Source organism: Heloderma suspectum, chromosome 7 (genome assembly GCF_057233095.1).
Source record: "Heloderma suspectum isolate Gila_16-S chromosome 7, 16-S_ref, whole genome shotgun sequence".
Classification (NCBI taxonomy): domain Eukaryota; kingdom Metazoa; phylum Chordata; class Lepidosauria; order Squamata; family Helodermatidae; genus Heloderma; species Heloderma suspectum.
In genome coordinates, this window is record NC_139464.1 from 114,231,583 (window position 1) to 114,259,128 (window position 27,546).

The window sequence follows — 27,546 nt, forward strand, 5'->3', positions numbered from 1 at the left end:
AAATCCTGCCACAGTTTACTATTTAACTCTTCCTTTGAAATAAACACAGTAGCCCTTTTCCCCCACCCTTCATGGCAGTATTACTTTTCACAGAAGGAATATGTATTTCTCCTCTGGGGATGTGGGCTGTATTTCATATAATATTTTTTAAAAGCATAAATAGTGTGTCCTTTCAGAAATGTGTAACTCCCTCCATCCTAGAGAATGTTCCTGGCATTGAAAAGGGTGAGTTTCCAGCCACAAATCTTTGGGGTACAGCTGGACTACAAAGAATATGCACTCATACACACACACACATACCTGAATGGGTGAAAAAGACCATTTCTTAAAGGCGCATTTAAAAATCTTTCATTAGACAAAGATAGTAAAACCAAATTCCTGCTACCAAGGTATAGTTGCCCGGCTGAACACTATACTAGAACAGCATTCTTTATTGAACAATATACTGTCTAGATATACATAGTATAAGCCATAAAAAAGTACTAAAATATCAAACGTTATATACAGATTATCAAATCTATCAGTTTGTGCGTTCCTTGAAATCATTTTCTTAATTTTTTAAAAACTTTTACTATGGTCTCTGTTTTCTGGAACTCTAAATTGCAGCGTGCAATTTATTTCTGGTTAGATCTCCATTTGCTCTCAAAGTTTTCTAAAAGAACTATTCTGTGCATTTTAATGTTAATTACAAAAAAAAAAAATCAACATCAAAGAGTGACTTTGTATGCAAGATGGAGGACACAGGAAGCAGAATTAGCCAATAGTTTCAAAGGCACTAACTCAACTTGCACATAGGTCAACCGTTAGAATACATGATTCAGATAGGCTGATATTTAATAATACTAGGGGGGGATGTTGATGTTTTTTGTTTTGTTTCCCAATCAGTACAGATTCTCCCCTGCTGCCAACTTTTTATATAGGCTGCACAGTTGGTCTGCTATCGGGATCTCTGCTTCAGGGGTAGAGGGGATTTCAAAGTCAGAAGAGCTCTGAGAGTCTAGCTGGGCCTCAGGACTGAGTGTCCAGGATCTCTCTTTTTTGCTCTTCTCAAGTGCTGACTGTGTTAGAGGAGGTGCTGCTGTGCTCTCTTCCTGGGCCTTGACTTTGCATTCAGAGTTAATGTTTGTGGAAGGCGCATCACGATCCCAAGGCTTGCCACTTTGTGAGTCCATTTTGCTTTCCCCAGTAGAGGGACGAGATGCATAGAATATTGCTTTGTCCATTCCCCTCTTGAAAGGGCTAAGCTCAAGATTCCTTCTCTCTTGTGAGGAAATGAGCACAGTATCTGCTAGGCTGTCCCACCCTTGGCTGCCTTGTTCAGATATGTGTGTTGACTGAGAAGAGTTCTGGGAGGAGATGTGAGTAGAGTCACTGAAGTCCTCATTGTCACTGAAAAGGTTGGGAGACTGGGGCTCACTTGAATCTGTGGGGGGTAGAGCATTGTCCTCGTGTTCAGAGATATTGGTATCTTCCATATCACGCTTAAAGAAGGCATCCCACTTTGGCACTTCCAAATGAGACTGCTGCTGGTCCTTGTTTTGCTTGCAAGTGGACTCTGAATGGACCAGTCCTGGATTTTGCAGCAGAGTGGTGGAGTCTGCACCAAATGGCAGAATTTCAGCTAGAACTATCTCTTTCTCAGATTCTTCTTCCTCATCGTCATCCTCACCGTTGGATTCTTCACACTCCACAAAATCTACCCGCAAGGAGGTAGGCATGTAAGATGCCTTGCAACAACATGCTTTGTTACTGTCTTGATGGTTTTCCGGAAGAGGTTTATTCTCAGAGGGTGTAGTCTCTGGCAACAGTTTTGGAATCTTGTATTTTATAGGAATCAATTCGGGATCGAAGAGATCATCACCACCACCATCATCTGTCACAACAAAAAACAAACCCAGGAAGATCACAGAAGGTGGCGAGACACTTGAAGCCAATCTAATCTACAAATCCCTTAGAATCATACAATGCATCTTTTCGTGGAGTGCTTCAAACTCCAGTCAGAAGGAAAGGGGAGAATCATTCCATATCTATATTGCCAAAGCTCTCAACCCGTTAAAAATGGTATCATTATACATGCTCTTTTGTGAAAAAACAATTCCCTGCACACAAGAGACCTAGAACATTGGTTGCCTAAACCATTCTGACAGATGTGCTAGTTTTCTACGTGTGGGGAGCTTTCACTGGGTGAACATTAACCATGCAATTCCCTCACTTGAAGTGGTATACACCAGGATTCTGTCGGATCCAGTCTCTGGACAGTATCGCCTCGTTCTACAGGTGGAGCTCTTGCATGAGAAGTGCTTCTTCATACAGAAAATCCCCACATACAGAAAACTGCTAAGTTAGAAAGCTAGTTTAGAATCCTTCTCCCTAATATGCCAATTTTCTATGTGTTTGGTTTTTAATGGAGGAGTATTCCATTACATGAGAACCCCCATCTGAAGTGAAACAATCAAGACAACTTTACCACCTCATCTTCTGTTGGTCAGACCCAAGCATTAGTCTGCCACTTCTAGCACGCTTACTTTGAAGCACGGCCCTTTGAAATGAGGATTGAAGTTTTATTTCTCAGCTGACTCCAAGGTACCCAGACTCAGTTTGGAGCAATTCTAGCAGTAATACCCTTAACAGGAGTGGCACCTTTTGAAGCTGATTTTATCGCAGCAATTGTACATACACACGCAGACATCGCTTCAAACAGTGCCTCCATACAAGGCTACCCATTTCACAAGCCTGAGACAATTGTGTGGGAGCTGCTGTGAGTTTTGAACTAACCCTGTGGGGGATATCTTCTGGAATTTGCCAACGTGGTATAGCAGTAAGAGTGTTGAACCAGAACTGGGGAAACCCAGACTCAAATCCCCACTTAAAGCCATGAAGTTCACCTTGGCCAGTCACTTTCTGCCAGCCTAACCTACCTCACAGGGTTATTGTGAGGATAACACTGGGGATGGAAAATAATGATGTATGCCATCTATGTTTCTTGGAGAAAGGTTGGGATGCAAACATAATTAAGAAATACATTAAATTTGTTGCAGAGATTCTGTAATTATGGCATAAGCATGATTCATTGGTTCCAAACCACAAAGTACTCATTTCTTTTGCCATCTTTTATCTAGCTTGGGGGCGGGGGGGCGGGGGAGAGGAGAGAGAAGTACCCTTCTCTTACCTGTATCTGTTAGGTCCAAGATTCTGGCTCTTTTCAGTGCTCCGAGGGGTTTATACTGTGGCTCGATATTTCTGCTGTACATTCTGCAGAATGGCTTTAAGCTGAGAAGAGTAAGCAATGCTGAACATCACAACACTTCAGACTTGTAGAACACTAATTTGACTTTTCAGCTCACTCAGCTCTACTGCCCTTTTAAAATTAAAGAAATTCAGAGATGTGTAATGCACAAGAGCTGCTAAGATCAGCAGCATTACTTTGCTGGCCCTAGAGAGGTATTCATGCCCAACCCAAGAAAAGCCCACTTAAAAATTACCTTTCTGCTCCAGAAAATAAGCCCCCTTTCCCAAAGTTACCAGCTCTTTAGTACTTTTATGAATGGTATTGTTAATAATGTGATTGTCATTGTCAGTACTCTCTACTTTTAATTTCCCTTTGGGGGGGGGAGGGAGGGAGGGAGGGAGGGAAATTGTAAAGCCAATCATGTATACTCTATATATCCCTGCAACTCTCTGTTCATTTGATGAAGTGGAATACAGTTCAAAAAAAGCTTATGCCAGAATACATTTGTTAGTCTTTAAAGTGCCACAGGACTGTTTGCTTTTGCTGAAACAGACTGAACACAGTTACCCTTCTGGAAACAGTATATTTTACTACACTGCTCAAGAGATGAGGCTCCAACACACCACTGAAAAAAAAAAATATTAGAAGTGATAATTTCACAATGAAGCAGGTTCGCCTAATGGCTGGTGGTCATGATCCAAATACCTTTGATGCGCCTCAAACACACACACACACACCCCCCTTATGCAAAAATAGTTTGATTTTACTGAGGTTACCATTAATGTAGCAAAAGGGACCAAAGTAAAGAGACAAAAAGAGAGACTTGCATTTCTAGAACTCTGTCCTCTGTTGCACCCACTGGAATTACGTTGGGATAGACATTCACTGGGCAAATATACTTCAAGAAATCCTGGATCTACAAAAGGGGATTAGAGGAGGAATTGTTAATTATCAGCATGTAATGCCTTACAGTCCCTTTTTGCGTTATGATTTGCAACAGCCTTGAGAGGTCGGTAGCTTTTCTCATTTTACAAAGAAGTGAGATGGAGAGAGAATGATTAACCAAAGAACACAGTGGGTTTGTAGCCAAGATGGCAAATGACTTCCAATTCCAACACTACCCACTGACCCACACCAGCCCTCAGTGGTACTTCATCACCACCTTCATCCATTGCTCAGTCGGTGCTATGATCTGCACACCAGGTTGCTATGCTCTTAGGATGGCCCCCATTCACTTCTGTGAATGAATCCCAGCAAGAAAAGAGAGCTCAGAGTTTATACATATATATTCATATTCCCACACAACACTGATTTATACGGATGCCACTTTTTAATCCATCAAATTCCATATCAGTGAGGTAAGGCCACTAGGCTATCAAGGAGCTTACTGCAAACCAGAACTCCTTTAAGGACAGGACACAAAATGTGTTCAATGAAGTTTTCAATATCAGCACCTACTACTAGACAAAGAAGGCTTGAACATTCCAGCCAGGAGACCATCAGTGCTGCCTTGTTCAGCAAACACTAAAAAACAGGATCACCCATTCTGGGATCATTTGAAGCCCACGGACATTCATTACGGACTACTTCCTTTGGCGTACTTCAAGCTGCCCATCCTCAGGGCAGCAGCTACAAGAGTAAGCTGCAAACCAGGGTGTTTCTGGTTCAGCACTAATGACTGCAATGAAAAGAGTTTGCCTAGGCGTGCCACATCCTCTCAGCCTCGGTTCTTATCTGCAACTTGGAGATAACAGTGGCCAACTTCACAGGTTTGTGGTCAGGATTACCAAGAGAATGTGTGTGAAGTGCTACTTAAAGGCTAAGTGTTACTAGCATCAGTATACTTTTACTAGCCAAAAGCACATGTGACCAGGCAGGCAACAGACTTAAGTAAGGGCACCTGCAATAAACTACCTACAGTAACTGTTCTGTATGTTAAAGAGCAGGGAGTGGGGAACCTCTTGCAGCCTGAGGGCCAAATTCAGTTGCAGAGAAACTCTGGTGGGCGGGGCAAAAGGGGCGGGGCCAAAAATACAAAAGATGCCAGTATATTGTAGCTCAAAGCTCTTGTTGCCGATCTCGAAGCCTTATGACAGGCATGTCAACCTTTTAGAAGGGGGAGGAGGGAGAACACACACACACACACTGGGGAGCCACCCATCAGTGGTTGGGGAAAGGCGGTGGGGCCAGGGGAAGGGAGCATGGCCCTGTGGGGAATCCTGGGTTCTGCCCCCAGGCCACAGGTTCCCCACCTCTGTAATAAAGAGAATATCATTTTGCATGCATGTTATAAAAGGAATATGATTTTATAAAACACATATGAGCTACATACCTCACTGTAAGAAGAGTGAAAGGAAAAGCAAGCTCTGTATGAACTCTCCCCCGTCCTAAACAGAAAACACAAATTGAATGATTTTTTTCCTGCTGTTTATCAATATGTGAACTTGGTACAAAAGCAGCAAATCGTACATAAGAATCTACTTTAAGGAACAGCAGAACGTTCTCTAGAGTATGAATCCTCCCAATGAATTTAGTTAAGTTATGGAATTCGCTAGTGATAGGCACTAGGCTGTTGCATGGAGGACAGGCCTCTCCATGGCTTTTAGCCATATCCATGTTCAGAGACCTGTATCTCCAATAACCATATGTCTGGGATAAAAAAATAAGAGAAATTTGTCACTGTTCATGCCCCATTTGTGATCTTCCAGAGGCATTTGGCTGATCTCTGCTCAAGACAGAATGATGGACTGGGGGGCTTTTAGTCTGATCAAGCAAGACAGTTCTTATGTTCTTAGTGTTCTGTATACCACCTAGACCCTGGTGCTTAAATGTTAAATAACAGCAATTGGAAAGCCAAAGCTTCGCTTCACTTCACAGCATTTTGGTTTTAGAGATCAATGTATCCAGAAAAGACTGTGAAGTTACATTCCCAAGGCGACTGAGCAAGCCGTGCAACATTTTTTTAAAAAAAGAAAGAAAAAGTAGGCTCTGCTCACCTTGCTATTACATTGGTTTTCCTTGTCCTTTCTCCAAACCACATTGTGGATGGCTTGACGCTAATTATATGCAGTGGTCTCCTGTTCTGGGAAGTCATTCCACAAGGCAATCTGTTTCCCCGGAAAAATTCATCATCCTATTGGATAGACGGTACCAACTGAAACACACAGGCAGACCACACACAAGCAGTTCTCTTTTCAATATCTAAAGTAAATTTGCAAATTCTTCTACCTTATTCTCTTTCCCTGTTGTAAGTGAATCTACCCACCACCACCTACTGCTTTCCCTTTGTTTATACACCTATGAGCATTATCCTAGTTTCTCTAACTCTGAGGTAGCCACAGTGATATGGGGGGCACCCGTGGGCTCTAACACTTAACACCAGGCATGGCAACATGACTGCTGATAGATACGCACCCTTGGATGGCGACACGCGTGAATCTGGGTGTGCTGATTTGAAGTGACATGGTAGAGGATTTCTGGCATGTTGTTAAACATATCCAATCTGTTCACATGCACCTAAGGAATTATGTTCACAGTTATTAATGCCATTCTAGACTTAACTTAGTAAAGAGGCAATAAACTTCACATTCCAGAGGAATTTTCCTCCTCACCAAATGCAGGAGGAGCAGGATTGTGCCCACTGTCTTCAACAATGGTATGTGAATGTTAATGTGAAAGGACCCTTCCCATATTCCACTGTATAGACTAGGGCTCTTCCTTGTGATTTGTGGCCCTTAGACCAGGGTGAGCAACTTGTGGCTCTCCAGATGTTTTGGCCTACAGCACCCATCAGCCGTAGCCAGCATGGCCAATGGTGAGAGCCGGTGGGAGTTGTAGGCCAAAACATGTTGCCCACCCCTGCCTTAAGCCACCTAGTTCTTACACCCTCATAGGAAGAAATATCTTTTAACAGGGTGTAGGGAGGTTGGTCATGACATGGAGCATCCACTTTTGTTCAGGGGGCAGCAACCCCCAAGAGGCTTCACACCAATGATGGCACTAATATTAAGGATGCAGTTGAAGCTATGTGATCTTAACTCTGCAAACTTTTCAGATACTAATTCCAATATCTGGGGTTGGCAGGAGGGGGTCAGGAAAATAGTATGCCAATAAGAGTGTCTGGTAGTTCTATTGCTTTTATGCCTCCCCTTGTTGGTGTCTAGGTTGGCTTGCTTTTTAAAGCCAACTAATTTTGCCCACAGATCCCTTTCCCTCCACCAGCACCAACACCAACCCTGTGGCATATATTATCCAGATGCTGTGGCTTATGTAAGGCGGTCTAATATCTGAAAGCTCTGGCTTTCTGCCAGATAGAGGGTCCTTAGAATAACTGCATTTGAAGGGTCCCAAGTCCACCGAATGGCCCTTGCCCAGTTCTGTATTTTAGTTGCAGCTGGCTTATGATGCATTCCCAAAGAAGTCCTGCTGAATGGGAAACTTACCTTGACTCCAAGCTCCTCGCTGAGATTTGTGAATAAATACTCATAGCCGTAAGCTGCTTTGCAGTTCAGCCATATCACATGATAGGGACTGAGAGAGATCCAGCTTCGTACTAACTCTAACATACCCTTCATACATTCTTCCTATTAAAGAAAAAGAGTGCAAATTATGGATTTCAAGTTAAAGCCTGGTCATACCATGAATTTATGGTGGCTCAAAGCTGAATTTAATTCAGTTTTGCCTGCAGCTGATCTATGCTGTCTAACATCAAGCCATCTAACAACTTGTGTGGGCACTGCTGGAAATTTTTTCCATGCTTCAAGATCCAGGGTTCAGAAGAGTGCCAGGTGTCCCTCTTCCTGTCTCTGGCCATTCCACTGTGGGCAACAGGTGGGTGTTTCTACTCCTGTGTTTGTTTATAGATTAACTCACATCTGTTGCGCAACAGTACATTCCTCTGACAAGGAACAATTATTATACAAACATATTATGCTCCATCAGGCTGTTGGTCCATTTAGCCCAGGAAGATCTTCGATTGGCTCCAAGAAAGAACATCAGGGTCGTAGGCCACGAGTGAGCAGGGCCCACATCCCAAACTGGGCAGGTCCACCCCACAGCTGGTATGTGCTCCCTCCCAGGGCATGATTGCCCAGACTGATACACACACACTACACACACTCCTCCCTCGTGAAAATGCTCCCCACTTCCGGCAACTTGGCTTTTAAAACTAAAAAGGGCTGATTGCAGCACGGGGTTATCCATTCCGCTCTCCAGGAGCAACCCCCACCCCGAAAATGTCCCACACGCTACAATTCAGCTTTTAAAAAGCCCGATGGCTTCCTCCACCTTCGCATGCTGCAGAGAAAATCACTTCTCTCTGATCAGAGATAAGAGAGTTTCCCTGACTTGGGGAGAAGCTGGTGGGCTAAATGGTGACCCCCCCCCCCAATAGGCTGTATATGGCTCATGGATCAGAGGTTTCCTATGCTTGATCTAGCCTAATATGGTCTACTCTTGACTGGCAACAGCTTTCTAGGGGAGGGTCTCAGGCAATTTCTTAACCTTGCTACCAGAGATCCTTTTAAACTGGAGATGCCGAGAACGGTACTGGGGTTTTCTCAGTGCAGGCCATGTGCTCTACCATCAAGATTTGGGCCCTCTCCAAAACAGAGGGTGGATGTCAGTGAGATCTCTGGCTGTTTTAAAGGACCATCAGTGAGAACAGAGTGCAGGCAGGCAACCAACCCCCACCCCCTAGAATAAAGCAAAATAAAGCTACACTGGTAAATTGGGTTCAGGATACTCAATAACATGTAAATAAACATACAAGCCCAACATCTAACAAGCCTGGACCGTTATAGGTTACACAAGCCCTTAGTGGAATATCTGGGAGTGCTGGTCACTGATCTTTCAGAGGACAGTGTAAGTATGGATGCCAGGAGTTCCATACAGAACTTTTCTGGCTAGCAGCAAGACAAGTGAAACAACATGATTTTATCTCCTTCACTTTACTTACCCTGCTTGGTATCTGATAAAATTTGGGGTCGCAGAAAGTGGTGTCTAAATACACACTCTGGATGTCTTTCACTCTGGGAGAGAGAATGGCAATATTGTTATAGTACCTGGTATAGCAATATCAGATGCATGTTACTCATCAATATACTCAGGATTTGTCAAGATCCTGAAAGGTTGCATTTGCTTTCACAAGATGTCCACTACAGCTATCATTCCACAGAGTGACATGCGGATGCCGGACACCGACGGCTTGCTTGTCATCAGCTGCCAGGCCAAACATGCAACTCCTTTTAAAGGTTTGGACAGAGATACATAGTCTGGTGCTCGCGCAGAACTGGATCACACACTCTGTGTGCTGGGCTTCAGATACCTTGTACCCCAAGGATGGGGAATTGCCAGCCCACGGGCCAATTTGGCCCGCCAAGCCAGCCCATCTGGCTGGTGGGGCCTCAGGTGAGGCCACTCTGTGAAGCCCCTGCCCCCTCAGAAGAGAGAAGGGGTGGGAAAGGGACTGAGCGCTCAGTCACTTTGCGTTTAGCTGGTCGGGTCCCAAGGTCAAGGCTCAGCCGCTTTCTGGAAGGGCCGGCTAAGCGCGCTTCACTTCTTCTTTCCCTTCCTGGCATGGGGAAGGTGGAGGAGGAGCAAAGCTGGCTCCAACTGGTGCTTTGGCCAGGGACCCGGTGGGATCCTGGAAGCGCGCCCCAAGTGTGCATCACTTCCTTTGCCTTCCCCACAGAGGAGGAGGAGCAAAGCTGGCTCCAGGCAGGGACCCAGGAAGACCAGGTCAGGGTGGACCCCCACCCCCTGACGTCCTCCAGTTCACTGGGTAGGGTCCAGGGGGCAGTTCAGTCCGCAGACCTGAGGGAGCTCCCCTCCACTTTACCCCCTCTGACACAGGCAGCTTCCAAGAGCCATGCCCCTCACATCTACATCATTTTCAGCTTGACCACTAATAAGCAGGGTGGTGGCCAGGAGAGATGTCATGAGGTTGCTGTACGTGCACGACCTGTTCTCCAAGACCCTCGTCTCTAGGGCCTAGAGCATGGTGGGGGCAGAAGTCAAGCAGTTAGATGTCAAGCCCAAGATGTCACCACATTGGCTGACAGGCCCACTTAGTACAGGTGGTAGTGCTTAGTGGCAGGTCTGCTCTTTGGCTTTGCTCACCTGTGGGACCAGGATTATCAGAAAGAGGACCCTTTCTGAGGGCACTTGCCAGCCACAGGTGGGGAGAGCAGATTTCACCTGCGAGGTGCACGGCTTTTCAACAGTACCGGGTCACTGCCAAGGGGATAGAGTTATCCCAGCAAAAGTGTCATACATACCAGGTTAGGAGCTGTGGAGTTGTGCTCCCAATAACCAAAGCAGAGATGTGTCCCAGGCCTATTACAGCCAGCCCAAGATTAATAACCCTCTGCACACATTACTTGCCTGTCCTCAGTGCCCATTTGTTCTAGCGCTCTGATTGTTTTCCAGTACCAACATAGTCATCAGAGGTTATCTTACGCGTAAACTGTTTGTCACAAAACAAGGATTTTTGGATCTGCCTCAACGGCTCCAAACTACTGATTCTGTAAAGAACTACAGAGTATGAAGAAGCCACACCATTTACGATCAGTTACCTGCTCCCTGAATGCAAAAGCTCCATTCTGGCCACTTCTCCTTTCGCAAGTCTGAAATCCCCAGTGTACAGCACAGTGCCATTTTCTCCTTGGAACAAAAACCTGATGGAAACATATGCTTGTATGTTTCAGCAATTCACCCAGGGATTACCCCACCCAGTGGCAAAACCAGTGGTGCCCCAGGCCATTTTGGAACTTGCTCATGGGGGAATACAGTCCAAGGCCAACAGACGCCTCGCTTGTGTGTTTGCCTCCACATGATCTAGGAACATGTGGACAGAAGAGCAGGGCCATGCAAATGCTAGCCCCGCCCCCAAAATTTCTGTCCCCATTGGCTGGAGTTGCAACTTTTGTGCTTTGCGCAGAAAGCCTGAAGGGGGCATCTTCTTGAAATGTCAACTCTGGAAAAGCCAGGAAAGGAGGTTCTGCAGTGGCTCTGGTTTCCAGTTAACTAACTCATACGTTAGGTGAGCAGTATGTAGTGAAAGGGTAAAGCAAGGATAGGAAACATGGAGCCCATTGTGCCTATGGATACTGCCCCAAACGAAGTGCCCTGCTGATGCCGGTTACATTTTTATTTAATTAAAACGTTTTTTTCAGGTGAAGAGGAGTGCTTTGAAGTGGCCCCCAGCCACCCACCACTTGCATTCTTCTGAATGCCTCTGGGCCCCACATGGACCCAGCGACATTCTTAGAAAGTAAAGATGGTGGGTGGGTGGAGGCAAGAACTTCACTCTGAAGAGCTCCTGGCCACCCTCCAAAACAAACAAGAATGGAAGAAAAGAAGAGCCTGACCCCACTGCTGCTGCCTGGTCAGTGGGGAGGCTTAGGGATGGCAGTAGGGAAACTGGAGGAGGGCTGGTGGTGACTTGGAGGAGGAGGAAGTTGGCAAACTGTGGGCAATCGAATAGGGTTGGAGGAGGAAGCAGGGGGACAGGGGCTGGTGTTTTATGACTGGCTGGGCCCGCCATGGTGGCCATTTTGTGAACGGGCAGCCTCCATAGCAGCCATTTTGCGACAGCACCCACAACAGTCAAAACTCCAAATGCCTCCCCTGGCTCCAAACAGTTGGAGACCTGTGAGGTAAGGCATGCAGAACCAGTGCAGATGTAGTATTCTCAATATCTTGGCCATGCTTATAAGACTGCGAGGATTGTGCATTCCCTTTTCCTGGCCCCCACCTTCTCCCATGAGAATCTCCCTGCCCCCCAGCCTTAAGTACCGTTTCATGTTACATCAGCATTTAATGTCAACCACAGTTAAAGTTAATGAGCTTCCCTCTTAATTATGGGAAGAGACTCAAACCCTTGTTTCAAATCTGGGGTAAGACTGAATCCTGGCTAAGGAAGGCAAAAAAAAAAAGGGGGGGGAGTCAAACGAAGGAGAGAAGCATAATGCCCACAGGGCCCCCCCCCCTTTTATTCTGTGAGCTGCTGTGTTTAAAACTGCTGCCTGCTTAACTGATGTTAGTTTTATTTTTTTTGTTCTCAGGTTTAATTTTTACCTTATTTTGTACCACGTTGATTTTATGAAAGCTGCCTGATGTACTTTTGCAGAAAGGCAGGGTATACATTTATTATTATTATACCTGATTAATAATAATAAGGCCACCACCATTGTACTGGGATACACTATACAAGTTAACTGCATTCAGTTCGCATGCTGTGAAGCCCATAACCAGGGAAGGACATGGAGGAAGAGAATCTTGACAAACAGATCAAGAATGAACTAATTGCAACTATATCCTTATAGCGGCATAGACTATTATTATGACATTAACAACAATTTTTTTGTTGTATTTTCATCTCTGCCATTAACTATTTGAGGGGAAGAAAAATGCATACATGACTGATCCCGGGCAGTGGCCAGCTGGCAGAAGTGTTACAACTATATCTTCTTTCTGAAAGGAGACACAAGAGAAAGAAAAGACATACATTTATTAGTTAATCTTAGCTATGGATGTAACTATTCTTGTCTGGATGCTGTGCAAAGTGAAGACAAGGAGATGGGGCCAATATAGCCCTGTTCACCCAACACATCTGGGGATATGAACATGGGAGGGAGGATCACACCCTCTTGCTCTGCCCATACCTCTGTATGTTCATCTGTGCAGTCAGAGCCCTTCCACAATCTACTCCAGAGTTTACCTGGAGTACTAATTTTTTTTAGAGAAATGCATACATATTAGAGATGCACAAAAGAGGAGCAAAAAGAAGACTTTAGGACAAATGTAGAAAAATGAAGTAAACTAGTCAGTGCACTTCTGTTTTGTTGGGTAAGATTGAGGGTTCAGAGCTTAATTAGCACTCCTACCTTCTTTGGGGAATATTTTGATTAAAAATTTAGAGCAGCCAATATAACTACCTCTCCAGATGCTTCCTCCACTAGAGAAATCTGTGTTGGAGTTTCAACTTCGAGGGCAACCTACAGCAGACAAACAAAACAAACACACAGAGATGCATTCTAAGAGACACAAACTATATTTAAGGCGTATAGAGAATGGATGTTCTTATGGCATCATGGTAACTGCTATTAAGGTTTCAGTGACAAATGTGTGCCTCTAGGAGGTATGCCAATAATACAGCTTTCCCTAACCTTGTGCCTTTCAGATGTTTTGGACAACTCTCATTAGCCCGTGAGCATCTCCAATGGTGAGGAATGGTGAGCGTTGCCATCCAAAACATCTGGAGGGCACCAGGTTGGGGAAGACTATATTAATCTATGAAAAGCAACCGTGAACGTGTACTTCTTGCAGAACATGACTAGATCACATTCACCAAATCAAGAAGCCAGGCTCACTCAGAAAATCAAACTTTTTGTTTTGTTTTACTGAGGCTGTTCTTTTCCCCAGTCGTGTTCCTTAATTTCCTTGAAGCCTAATCCTCAGTGCTGCACCAATGGATGTCTCACAAAAAGGGCTGGAGGTTGTATCAAGCAGTAGCTTGAGGATTGCAGAATCCAAGATGCTTATGGATTTCTCTCTGCATTAAGAGACAACCAACATCTTCTGCAGTTGGGTGGGGGTCGGGGGAGAACCTGAAGTTGAACACTTTAAAGGAAAGATAACTAGAGGCTCTCCCTTCATAGCCCATTTTACTTAAAGATGTGACAGATAAATGAGGAGATGAAGTAAAACTTACTTGCTGGAACACTGCTTAGGTGGACTTTCAATTCCTAATACTATTGCTATTCTACCTTTGCACACATTGCTAGTTACAACAGTTTTAAGTTGCCAAACAGTGTCTGTTTTCAGCCATTAAACTAAATGGTCCAGTTTGTACATAACAGCAGGAAATCTTGGGTTAATTAACCCGCAATTTGCCCTGACATATCAATTCCACATTGCGTAATCAACCTCAGATTGGAGGTTGATTTGTATGTGCGAATCCGGACACTATAGGTTAATTGTGGGTTAAACAACCCATACTTAACCCACAGTTAGTTCTTAGGTTAACTGTGGGTTGTTTAACCCATGATTAGCCTATAGCATCCAGGTTTGCATGTCACAAATCAACTTCCAATAAGGCTGAAACAGCATGTGCCGGGGCAAATCCTGGGTTAATTAACCCACAGTTTGACGCTGTTATGTGAAAACAGGGCCACTGTTAATATACAAGAAGAGGAGTAACTTACAGTGTGGTTCTCCCAAAATTTATATCGTGGATTAGTCAGTAGCAACTCCTTTGTCACTGGTGAACAGTACAGACGAACTGTCAAGCTTTGAAGACAAAAGAAAGAGATATGCGGCTTAATATATATATCATGTCCTGTATCAGAGAGCTTCAGCTACTGGGTGGTACAGACATATAATAATAATAAATAAATACGCAAAAAAAATGAACTATTCATTCCATGCCCTCAAGCATGTTTGGGGCTTGAGTTTCTAAAAAGCAGATTCCATGTCACCTTGTGAAACCGGCCATTTCCATGAGCAGTTTGTGATTTGGCATAGCTATCTATGATTTAAAAGATAAAAATCCCACCTGGATAGCTTTTGTATTCCAGGCATCATCTGCTGCATTATGTGCCCTTTGGTCTTTTCCACCCAAAACAGAGCAAAGCACCCCTCTTATATCAAACATGCACTAGTTATTAGCCCCTGCCCAAGCTATGTGTTTGCCAAAATTTGAGTTCCAGATTCTAATACCTTCTCTGTGACCACTGAGCTATCTTTAGAGAAAAAGAAAGTGAGAGAAAGTTGACTACATATAAAAAATCTACATTGCAGAAGGTGCATGTGAAGTATGCCTAAATAAATCTGCAGAGTCCTTAAACTATTTTTAAAGAGAGCATGGGCGAGGGGGAGGGAGCAAGAGAACAAACTTGAACTATATTTTTCCTCATGTGGGAGAAAATGCATGGGCAATTTTTGCTAGAGGGGCTGCTAGGAGCTCAGGTTACAAAGACAGACAATTTCAGAGGCAAAAGGGTGCAAACTAATGCACAGCACATCAGAGAAGGTACAGATTACAATACTTAAGGCAGAATCTGAGAAACTTTCATTTTAAAAAGAGAAAATAGTTTCTTGTCCCCATTAAGGAGACTAGCTTGAAAAGTTTTGAGTAGATTAAAAGGTGCGCTTCCACCCCCCCTTCTACATCTACATACTTACTGCCCCAAAATATCCTAAAGGGAGGTAGTCCAGAAATCCACAATGATTAACCCAATGAGACACTTGACCTCCGATCGAATTATGCAACTGAAGAAAAGCTTCTTGTTCCCGATGAGATTATTTCTTTCCAACTGAATGTGATGTTATTGGAAACTTTTTATCATGAAATTTCCACTTAAGTTACCGGTAAGGCACACTAGAGTATAAAGTACCCAATGTTTCGAGGGTATACTTTGGATAACATAGCTAGTAAGTGACACAAGCACCTGCTTGTTTTTCATACTGCCCCACTGTGCAATTGTGTAATTCTCTACAAATGTGTACAGTAAGATGTGATTCTCTTCAGAGAATTACATGGATCACCTACTTTTCTGGTGAAATGAAACATCACTACAAAAACTTTTTTTTCATGTCACCGAAGTCAATATAATTATGTTAAAGAGACTGATAAAACTGCCAGTTTTGGAGAAGGATCTTGCAGAAAGGAAAACCCTGAATGAACAAACAAAAGCTGGAAAATGCAAAGGAAGAAGGAAATAATTAGCTGTGGCAAAATATTATTTCAAAGAATCCAGGGTGGTGGAATGAAATCTGATTTCCCCACTACACAAGTTACTGGTTCCATTACTTTAGCAAAAGTTGGCAGAAACCATTCGTTACCTGCATGCCAGTCTCCTTTTCATGGAAGGGGCCCTCAGTCCTTTCATGTGATCTGAAGATTCAATAAAAAAGATTCTTTCAGAAATCCACCATGTTTTGGGAACATCTTACAAACTTGGGCCTCAATCAGGGTAATACCTTGGTAAGGACAGGCACCAGCACCGATTCGAAGCTCAAAGAAGCTGGCTCAATATACATGCTCAAATACTACTGTTTGGTATAGACTGCTGCTGATTTTTTATGTTGATTGCGGATAATTCTAAAAGGCTGCAATACTTGTCTGAGTGGCTAGATTAACTGATTTTAAAATATTGCTTTCAGTACAGGTAACTTTTAAAAACTGTAGATGGCAAGCACCATCTTAGAAGAGGCCTTTCTGTCTCACCTGCAGGGAAGAATGCCTCCCCATATACCTGCTATAATCCTACAAGACACCTGATGTATCATCTAAAAACAAAGGACGTATGCATCTTGTTTCATAGCCGTTGTTGCATATATAGTCATATGCAGTTTTAATGAATTAATTGATCAATCAACTAAAACTCATACAGGTAACTAAGAGGGTGATAAAAAATAGACAAGGCAAAATCTTTTAGCAGACCAACTCTTATTTATGTCAGAACAAGCAAATTTCCGAAGTTAGAATTCTTCACCATATCGCCACACTCTGACAATCAAGGCAGTACAAAGCGGGTTAATCCCTTCTGTTTCCAGCATCCAGGCTGTGAGTGCCGTTGCTTATGTTGCCAAAACAGCACCACTCACACATACAACGAGGAGGCATCAACAGGGTTGAGGAACTCTTAGGTTTTGCAAGGGGACAAAGAATATTTAGAAAGAAGACCTTCAGAGGAAGAACCCCCCACCCGCCAAAGAGCCCGAGTTGGTCACAGAATGCTGGCTGAGTGGAAAAAATGGAGGGGAGGGGATGGAGTACTGTGAGGGCACTGAACAGCAGCACTCTGCACTGCAACATTTGGCTGAAGGTCCCACTTGTTACATTTGAACTCAAGCCTTGAATTTGCATGGTATTGAATGCAGCGGAGGCTGGTGGCTCCTACGTCAGTGGGGTGGTAAATCCACGCTGGGTTTCAATCAGAACTCTAACGGAGCTGTCCAATGTGCTGAACCCGTTCTGGGGATAGGCTCCAGCACTTTGGAAAGCTCCTTTAGTGTTCTGACTGGTTCTGGCTGAAACCCAGAGCGAATTCACCGCCCGACTGACATAGGCACCATCAGCCTCCACTGACTGAATGACATAATACCTAGGAGGCATGGTTCCACAGAAAGGGCAGAGCCGGAAGGGAAGATGATGTTTAAATAAAGCAGGGATGAGGAACCTCTGGCCTGATCCAGCACACCAACTTCTTCTTTTGCTGGGATGTAATAGCGGGGCAAGGCCAAAAAAGGCCCCACGACCACCACCTACCGGAAACCGGAAAAGCCCACAGCTAATGACTATGCACCATCACTCCTGCGTGCCCCAGAATTGGTGCAGGAGGATCCAGGATTGAGGAAACAACCTCCTTCTCTTGCTCCTTATATCACCTAACCGCAGCAGCATAAGGAAGTCCTTGATTGGCCTGCAGAGTTTGAGTATTCCAAGCTTGCTTGGCCACAACACAGCCCTTAAACATAGCATCAATAAAGCTGAAGGGGGGTGGAGGAAATATAAGGCTGCACCCGAAATGGCTGATACCCAATAGTCACATACTCCAGAAGCTCTCATTCCCTGAAGCGGGAGAGAAATCATAGTAGGACATCGTTCACGATGACGCTGAGAAGACAAACAGTATTTTGAAACTGATCCTCCTCCAAGGCTTTTTTAAACATCATTCTCAGAGAGTGCCAAAGGACTCATTTGTACTGCTGTAAAGTGCTCTATGTGGGGGTGCCTTCCAAAACTATTCAAAAATTTCAGCTGGTCTAGAATGCTGCAGCCAGACTATTGAACGGGGCTGGTTACAGGGAGCACGCTACTCCCTTATTACAGCAGCTTCATAAGCTATCGGTCTGTCTCCCAGCAGAATTCAAAGTGCTGGTTATGACCTATAAAACCCTATACAACTTAGGACCAGGCTATCTGAAAGACTGCCTTCTCCCATATGAGCCTGCCCATGTCCTAAGACCTTCAGGAGAGGCCCTTCTTTCGGGACTGCCACATTCAGAGGCACGTTTAGTGATGATGCGAAAGGGGGCCTTCTCGGTGGCCACTCCCAGGCTTCAGAACTCCCTGCCGATGGGTGCTAAATGTGTTCCCTCTCTGCTGTCCTTCCGCTGGCAGGCAAAGACTTCTCGATTCAAATGGACCTACACTGCATAAGTGGATCTGTTGGGTTGGATGCTGTTTTTACTCTGTTATTGCTGTGTTTTAATGTATTTTGTTTTGTGATGGTTTCTATTATAAAGTTTTACCTGTGCTTCTAAGATGCTTTGAGTACCATTTTTCTTGGTAGAAAGGTGGGGAACAAATAAATAAATAAAAATTTAACTCCCCCCACCAAATAACTCCTTTCATTTCCAACAGAGAACGAGGAAGTTGACAGCTGAGTTTAATTTTCCAGAAGATATTAAGCCGAAGTAACTTCTCCGTTTGCTCACTGGATTTGCATGCAACAAACGAATCTCCAACTTGCAAGCATCTACCCTGCACGATATCTCCTACTGCCTTTTTAATCCGATCCAACTCCAAAGGCCTACTATCTCTAAACTTAGTATCTTTCATCACAGCTTTAATTATAATGAAAAAATCCTGCTTCCTTCCCTCCCTTTGAGATCCCACTCTCAGTTCTTTGGATCCTGTTCCCATACTGTCCTCCTCACCCTCTTCTGCACTCTCACTCACGCACCTGCCCTTGCTTTCCTGTTACATCACACCATCCCAGTGGAGGCTGGTGGCTCGGATGTCAGTGGGGCTGTGAATCCACTCTGGGTTTCAGCCAGAACTCTAAAGGAGCTATGCAAGGTGCTGAACCCATTTTGGGTTTGGGTTCAGCACCTTGCATAGCTCCTTTAGAGTTCTGGCTGGTTCCGACTGAAACCTGGAGCGGATTGGCAGCCCCACTGACATCCAGCCCCCACAACACCAGCCCTATCCTCTGCCATGCCCACTCTCCGTCCAGGCGGGAGATCCAGGTTCTAGTCCTCACTCGGCCATGGAAGCTCACTGGGTGACTTTGGGTCAGTCCCTAAGTCTCAGCCCAGCCTACCTTACAGGGCTGTTGTGAGAGTAAAATGGAGAGGATTATGTAAGCCACCCTGGGTTCCTTAAGGAGAAAAAAAGGTGGGATATACATGCAACAAGTACATAAATAAATACTTGCCCTGTCTCTCGCCTGACAGAGATTGACCAAGGCTGCTTCTGTGCCAAAACTAAGCCTGAAACCAAACTGAAATGGGTCTAGATAATCAGTTTCATCCAGGAGTGCCCATACGTTGGGCCCTGGATTTGTTTCCAGGCCCAATTCAAGGTTCTGTGCTTGCCTATAAAGCCCTAAATGGCTTACGGGCCAGGGTATTCGAAGTATGATTTCTCCCATATGAACGTGCCCATATGTTGTGATCATCTTCTAAAACCCTGTTGCATGTCCCACCACCAAGAGGTTCAGTTAGTGGGAATGCGAAACAGGGCCTTCTCTGTGGCAGCACCCCAGTTCTAGAATTCCTACCTAGGGGAGGTTAGACTAGCCTCATCCCCAGTCACTCTCAGCCCAACCTACCTCACAGGGTTGCTGTTGTGAGGATAAAATGGAGAGGAAGAAGATAATGTAAGCTGCCCTGGGTTCCGTAAGGAGGGGAAAAGGCAGGATATAAATGCAATAAATAAATAAATAATAAAGAGGCAGGATGAGAGCCAGCGTGGTGTAATGGTGCTGGACTGGGAGCCGGGAGATCCGGGTTCTAGTCCCCGCTTGGCCATGGCAGCTCACTGGGTGACTCTGGGCCAGTCACAGGCTGTCAGCCCAGCCCACCTCACAGGGTTGTTGTTGTTGTGAGGATAAAATGGAGAGGAGGAGGATAATGTGAGCCGCCTTGGGTTCCTTGCGAGAGGAAGAAAGGCGGGGTATAAATGCAATAAATACATAAAAGCCGTCCCTCTCAGCTACGTCGCTACCTCCTCACTCGGCAGGAAGCATTTTCAAGCTGTTATTGATTCACTGCATTTTTATCCTGCTCCTCAGCCAAAAAAGGCTCCCGGAGCGGCTTACAATCCATGAACAAAGAAGACAGCTGTTTTCTTGTTGGATTTATTTATTTTTTTAAAGTTCCTCGTTCCAAGTTGTCGTTAGATATCTGTTGCTGTCTATACGCTTTTACGCAAACGGCTTTTAAACCTCGTGCGCGGTATTTTAACGTTTTAGCTTAAAACGTTAAAATTTTAACGTTTAATGTTAAATTAAATTAATTAAAATTAATTTAAAATTAATTAAAATTAATAATTTAAAATTAATTAAAATTAAATGTGGGGCGGTATAGAAATGTAAGCAATCATAATAATAACAATAACAATAATAAAGAGTGAGGGCCCCGCCAAGGTTCCCCCGAGCGCTACGAGGCGCCGCGCCCAGGCGCCGCGCCGGCTCCCCTCAGCGCCCCACCAGGCCCCGCCCGCTGGCCCCGCCCGCTGGCGGCACGGGAGCCCCAGCGGAGCGAGCGCTCCCGCGCCTCCCAACGGGCCGGCGGAGCAGGGCCGGCGCGGCCGCCTCACCCTTGTGGCAGTGGGACAGGAAGTAGGCCCGCGCTCGCAGATTCTCCCGGTCGAAGCGGTCTATCGAGAGGCGCGGGTACTCCCGCATCCGGCCGCCGAAGCTGCTCATGGCGCTGCCCGGCGGCCCGTCGCGGCTCGCTTCCGCCAGGCTTCCTCCGCGCCGCGGCCTCATTGGCTGAGGCGGAGGCCAATCGCCGGAAAGCCTCGGCGCTCACGCGGGGCCTAACCAGCCCGCCCCTTCCGGCCCTGGTGGGGCGGCTGAGCTTGGGGCCTGGCTCAGAGTTCAGGTCGTGGCCGAGAGATCGGCCGCAGCCTCCCTCACGCCGGGGCCTTCAGACTGTCTGACCCTCCCTCCCCTTAGCGCGCGATCCTAGGCACGGTTAGACAGCGAAAAGTGCATGCTGGGAGCTGTAGGCCTTTTCCGCTGTCTAAACATGCCTAGGATTGTGCACTTGCTTACTGTAGCCCAGATGTTCTCCCGCGCTTGTGGCCATGCAGCCTGCTGCTGCATGCAAAGATCTGTGGATCGACCCTAATCCAATGCTGGTATGAGAGGAACAGGACGGCGGCTTAAGATCACACGCAGAAAAACGCCCTGAGGACAAAGCAGTGGCTCTTTCCAAATCAGGCTGGGATGTATGAACGGTTCACTACCGCAGTTCAACGGGCTCTCTGTTAAGAGGGCAGGCAGTACACATGCCTCAGCGGGTGAGAGCATGAAGGCTCCATCTGGAAGCAGAAGTTGGTTCCTACTTCTTTATGGGACGGTGTAAAAGCTGGATCCATTAAATCAAAAACGGATCCTGATGATTTCATATGATTTTTAAAGCGCCCCCCCCCCACCAAACCACCCAGTCACAGAGCACATCTGCCCCCACGGTCGGAACCATAAAAATCATGGATCCGGAACTTGTTGGCACTGGCACCGCACAAAAACAAGGATCCGAGGCACGGATCCTCATGATTCTTACAGGGAAAATCCCCCAAACCACAATCAATTCACAGAGCACATCTGCCTCCCATGGACTGACCCATGAAAATCACGGATCTGCCACTGGCTGGCACCACCATGGCACAAAAACATGGATCCAAGGCACAGATTCTCATGATTTTTAAAGGGAAAATCCTCCAAACCAGGATCAAATCACAGGGCATATCTTCCTCCACAGACTGAATCATGAAAATCATGGATCCAGCACTCATTGGAGCCACTGAGGCACAAAAACATTGATGCGAGGCATAGATCCTCATGGCTCCTCTGCATTCTGCCAGGGATGGACAGTGTTGGATTCTGCCCTTAGTTTCCACAATTCAGCAAGTTCAGTCCTAGAAGGTATCCAGGGCACCCTGTGGTAAAATACAACTGTCTGGTTCAGTCCATGGGCACAGATGTTGTGTGATTTGATTACTGTTTTGAGGGATTCTTTGTAAAAAAAAGATCTGTGTCTTGGACCCATGTTTTGTGCTGTGGTGACGCAGTGAATCACTAGGTACATGTGTTTTCTACTACAGTCCCTGGCCACAGATATGCTTTCTGATTTGACAGTGAGTAGCGTGGAATCCACTGTAAAAATCAGATCCATGCCTCGGATCCACAGTTTTGCACTGTGGAGGCACCCATGAGTGCAGGAGCTGTGATTTTTCTGGTTCAGTCCATGGAGGAAGATGTGCTCTGTGATTTGATTGTGGTTTGGGGGATTTTCCCTGCAAAAAACATGCAGATCCATGAGGATCCGTGCCTTGGATCCACATTTTTGTGTTGTGGTGTCACCAATGAGTGGCAGATCCATGATTTTCATGGTTTGGTCCATGGAGGCAGATGTGCACTGTGATGTGATTGTGGATTGGAGGATTTTCTCAGGAAAAATCATGAGGATCTAGGCCTCAGATCCAAGTTTTTGTGCTGTGGCATCACCAGTGTTCCAGATCCATGATTTTCATGATTTAGTCCATGGAAGCAGATGTGCTGTTACTTGATTATGGTTTTCCCTTTAAAGATCAGGACTCATGAGAATTCATGCCTCGGATCCATGTTTTTGTGCTTTGGCAGTGCCAATGAGTGGCGGATCCATGATTTTCATGGTTCAGTCCATGGAGGCAGATGTTCTCTGTGATATGACAATGGTTTGGGGTATTTTTCCTGTAAAAATCATGAGGATCCGTGCCTCAGCTCCATGTTTTTATGCTGCAGAGGCAGCCACGAGTGGCAGATCAATGATTTTTATGGTTCCGTTCCTGGAGTCAGATGTGCTCTGTGATTTGGTTGTGGTTCAGGGGTGTCCCCTTTAAAAAATCATATGAAATCAAGAGGATCCGTGCCTCGAATCCATGTTTTTGAGCCATGGCAGCACCAATGAGTGCTGGATCCATGGTTTTTATGGTTCAGTCCATGGAGGCAGATGTGCTCTGTGATTGGGTGGTGGTTTTATGGGTGTCTGTTTTAAAATCATATGAAATCCTCAGGATCCTGTTTTGATTTCATGGATCCAGCTTTTACCCAGTCCCCCATTTCATAGTGGAGATGGCCTCAGTCATCTATAGTTTGGTAGTTGGATACCAGAGAAAGGGCCTTTTCGATAGTGGCACCGAAATTGAGGAATTCCCTTCCGAATCATGTTTACTAGCCATTTTCATTAATATTCTTTAGGCATCTGGCAACATCTGTCCTGTTTTCTTGAGATTTTAGTGGCATTTAGTTGCTTTTATGGTTTTGGTACTTCCCCCTGAAATTAATATTGATCTTTTGGATGCTTTTATTCTTGTTTTATCTGCAGCTTTTGGTGTGTTTTCAAAGAACTTAGATAATGTTTTTATATTTGTGTTGTTAGCTATCTTGTTGTTTTTAATAAGGTGAGATACAAATTTTTAAAAAATGTTCAGGACCAGGTATTATAAGAGTTGTATGTACAGAATTAAAGTAGATATAACCCCAATTTGTTCCTGCACTGATCCATGTGGATAGGTAATTGTTAAGTATAAGCTTCACCCCAAAGGCTAGGGATGCTGGAGAAATTTGAGATGGATGAAAATGAGCTTGGATTTCTAAGAATCTGACCTGAGGAATCCGCTGCGGAGCGACCCCCTCAGGCTGCGCGGAGCCCGTGGGCTTTTGGATGATTTTTTTACTTTCCCGAAATGTATGCATATATGCCTCAACCTGTCCTTGGCTGAGCTCCCCTGACTCAGAGCCTATGAGTAGCTGTTCCTCCACTCACGCCTCCTTGTGGCTCATGCCTTCAGTAAGGGGAAGAGAGGAATCTGCCCACATCAGCCCCACCCCCAGGCTTCATAGCTTTGGGTGGGTGAATTGTGTAGACCTAAAGCGGTGCTCCTGTTCCTATTCCTTAGTGCTCCTGTTCCTATTCCTCAAGCCTTGTAGTCCTGAGGGGTAGGTCTCAGGAAGCACCCCTCCCCTTCATCCTCTAGTGAAGCCTCAGGGTGTTTGCCACATTTCTTTCCTCTTCTCCCATCTTACTCATGTGATACCTAGTTATGCACCTATTGATCCAAGTGGGCAACATTTATTATTGGTTGCCTGCCTCCACAACCCCAGGTCAGTGTGGAGCTCTCTGAGTGCAGTGGGCAGGTGCCAGACGCTGAAGAACTGGCATGGGGATGAAGGATTCTCCAACTGGGTCCCTCCATCTTCCAAGCTGGCCGCTTGAGACTTCTGTGACCGGTCTGCCATCTCCCACCTTCTCTGTCTGGATGGGTGCTGAGCTGCTCCCTTGCCCATGTGTATAGGAAGCGGGGGGGGGGGGGTGAGGGAGAGGTATAATTTCACCTAGACCACATCATGAAGAGAGAAGACTCCAATGCTAAGGTTTACTAAAGGCAACACCTGTTTTATCATAAACTTTTGGAGAAGTCTTCCCCAACCTCTGCCTTCCAGATGTGTTGTACAACTTCCATAATCCCCAGGGTGAGCTGGGAGATTATGGGAGTTATAGTCCAACACATCTGGAGGGCACCAGGTTGGGGAAGGATGTTTTAGAGGATCTTAAATGGGAGTTTTTTTCTGTCTATCTACCTCCCATCCCACTAGTACAGGGACCCTTTAGTATGAGAAGCGGAGCCCTTCTCCTTGTGCTCAGCCACACAGGTCCACACAGCCAGTGAGGAGCAGAGGGAGGCCTGCCCACATCACCACCACCCTGGCCTCACAGCTTTGGGTGGGTGAATGGTGCAGGCCTCGAGAGGAACTCTTGGCCCTGTTCCCTCGATTCTCATGGCCTTGAGGTCTGAGGAAGCTTCTAGTGATGCCTCAGCATCCTCACCAAACGTCTTTCTTCTTCCCTCCTTTTGCCAGCATTACACCTGCCATAGATAGAGGGGACTTGCCTCTGCTTACTTTCCCTCCCCTTCCATGTAAGAATACACTCCCCTAGGCCTTCTTGCAAATCTTTCCGGAGATGTTGTACCCCTCATCAGAGAGATGTACTCCATCATCCTGATTCAGGTGTGGCAAGGAGGGCTTGATATCCAAGGGCAGGACGAGAAACCTGCCTCCAGCTACCAAGTATTTCAAGGACCTGTTCACCTTTCATCTGGCCTCATCCATCTTTCAGACCTCCATCTGAAGGGATCCAGGACCCCATGACTGCAAGGTCCTCTGGGCCTTGAATGTCAGTGGACTTGCCTGTTCTTTCATGCTAGCTCACTTTCTCCCGAAGTGAATCAGGATAACTGAAGGAAGCAAGCTGCCATGAAGCCCACGCAAAAGGACTGGGAGCAGCTAGCTTTTCCACGCATTTCCATGGCACTTCTGGCAATCCACCAAAGGCAATCTGCATTTCACTGCTGGAGCCAGTGACCCTCCATGACGCCCCAAACATGATACTGTGACCCAAGAAAGATCTCCCCTCCTGCTGGCATCTGTGGAAGAAACATGTAAGTGCAATATCCAAGTATCGTTAATAATGGGTTTCATTGCATCCCTCCCATACAGTCATGTGTGACTGGTGAATTTGGTTGATTTGGCTCATTTGGAAGTGACTGTTCTGGGCTACTCCGTTCCATTCTGTACGTGTTCTGGGCATTAAGGGGTTAATAATATACTTTTTCAAGGGTTTCTGTCCTAAAATATTGTTCTCAGGTGTCTCTGACACATACCATAGTGTTTGGCATGTGTTTTTTTTTTAATTTTAAATAAAAGAACCCATTCTGGCCCATTCCGAGTTTTACACTGTCCTGTTCCATATTCAGCACAGAGATGCTTCTGGAGCCTGAATAAGGAATGGAAGTTTCTATGCCACTGAATCCCAAAATATATAGTCTTGCGGGTGGGGGTATAATTTGGGGTGGTCCAATGTTTATTGGGGGGCACCCATGCGTCCAGTTCCTTATTCATTAATACATATAGGGTGCAATCCTATGTATGCTTCGGCAGAAAAAAAAGTCCTACAACTCCCAGTGTTCCCCAGCCAGCCATGGGTGGCTGGGGAATGCTGTGACTTGTAGGTCTTTTTTCTGCCTAACCATGCATAGGAGCGCATTATTCTTGGCTTGGGGGCAGACCGCGTGGGTGTCTTGTTTCAAAATGAAGGGTTGGGCTGGACCCGATGCTAAGTCCGGCCATCTCCTATAGGACAGCTGTCTGGCTGTGTTAGTATGTTAACAGTGGAGGCTGGTGGCTCTGATTCCATTCTGGGCTTCAGTCAGAACGAGCCAGAACTCTAAAGGAGCTAGCCAAGGTGCTGAACCCTATCTCCGAAACAGAATGGATTCACAGCCCTACTGAAATCAGAGCCACCAGCCTCCACGGGTGTGTTATTTATTTATTACATTTATATCCTGCCTTTTGTCCTGAGGAACCCAAGGCGGCGTACATAATCCTCCTCCTCTCTCCATTTTATCCTCACAACAACCCTGCGAGGCGGGCTGGGCTGAGCGCCGGTGACTGGCCCACAGTCACCCAGCGCGCTCCCGTGGCGGAGTGGGGCCTTGAACCTGGCTCCCCCGGCTCCCAGTCCAGCACTCTAGCCACCACACCACACGGGCTCTCATCCTGCCTTTTTTTATTATTTATTTATTTATTTATTTCATTTACATTCTGCCTTTCCCCCCTCTTTCGCGGAACCCAAGGCGGCTTATGTTATCCTCCTCCTCTCCGTTTTATCCTCACAACAACCACCCTGCGAGGCGGGCTGGGCTGAGCGCCGGTGACTGGCCCACAGTCACCCAGCGCGCTCCCGTGGCGGAGTGGGGCCTTGAACCTGGCTCCCCCGGCTCCCAGTCCAGCACTCTAGCCACCACACCACACGGGCTCTCATCCTGCCTTTTTTTATTATTTATTTATTTATTTATTTCATTTACATTCTGCCTTTCCCCCCTCTTTCGCGGAACCCAAGGCGGCTTATGTTATCCTCCTCCTCTCCGTTTTATCCTCACAACAACCACCCTGCGAGGCGGGCTGGGCTGAGCGCCGGTGACTGGCCCACAGTCACCCAGCGCGCTCCCATGGCCGAGTGGGCCCTAGAACCCGGCTCCCGCGGCTCCCAGTGCTCACTCTAGCCACTACGCCACACTGTCTCGCTCTCCATGAACGGCAGCCCACAGCGTGTTCCGGCCCCGCAGGCCCCAGCTCCTTACTCCTAAGCGTGGCAGCAACACCTCCATCGAAGCGCCGCGCTCACCCGCCGCCATCCACGCCAGGCCGGACAGGCCAGCGCGCCGCCGGGGCCACCGGACGCGCCTCCTCAACGGCCGGCGAAGCGGCTCAACCGCCGTCGCCCCCCGGCGCGAGCAGCTGAGTCAGGTGCTC

General features: G+C 46.2%; 1 protein-coding gene across 2 annotated transcripts; it reads right to left on the bottom strand.

Moving 5' to 3' along the window:
* Positions 1-326: 326 nt before the first annotated feature.
* DCLRE1C (DNA cross-link repair 1C) lies at positions 327-27,529 on the bottom strand. 2 transcript variants are annotated; one of them, XM_084811153.1, is made up of 14 exons: positions 20,784-20,929; positions 16,076-16,127; positions 14,437-14,521; positions 13,168-13,227; positions 12,648-12,703; positions 10,804-10,905; positions 9,186-9,258; positions 7,672-7,812; positions 6,644-6,745; positions 6,226-6,362; positions 5,562-5,616; positions 4,057-4,145; positions 3,170-3,270; positions 327-1,873 (listed from the first exon to the last, which is right to left on the bottom strand). In XM_084811153.1, the coding sequence occupies exons 1-14, from the start codon at positions 20,890-20,892 to the stop codon at positions 882-884; spliced, it is 2,154 nt and encodes a 717-aa protein (XP_084667279.1). In that variant the 5' UTR covers positions 20,893-20,929; the 3' UTR covers positions 327-881. The 2 variants fall into 2 exon arrangements, with proteins under 2 accessions (XP_084667279.1, XP_084667280.1); XM_084811154.1 differs by lacking the exon at positions 20,784-20,929 and adding an exon at positions 27,375-27,529 and having other exon boundaries at positions 365-1,873.
* Positions 27,530-27,546: the final 17 nt, after the last annotated feature.

What these genes read in the sequence shown, in the direction of transcription:
- DCLRE1C (XM_084811153.1), bottom strand. Translation starts at nt 20,892, where the DNA reads ATGAGCAGCTTCGGCGGCCGGATGCGGGAGTACCCGCGCCTCTCGATA. An exon ending in CACTGCCCGGGATCAGTCAT is followed by an intron (nt 10,906 to 12,647) that starts GTATGCATTTTT and finishes TGTTTCCATCAG; the next exon opens with GTTTTTGTTCCAAGGAGAAA. An exon ending in GAGGACAGAGTTCTAGAAAT is followed by an intron (nt 3,271 to 4,056) that starts GCAAGTCTCTCT and finishes TACTCTTCTCAG; the next exon opens with CTTAAAGCCATTCTGCAGAA.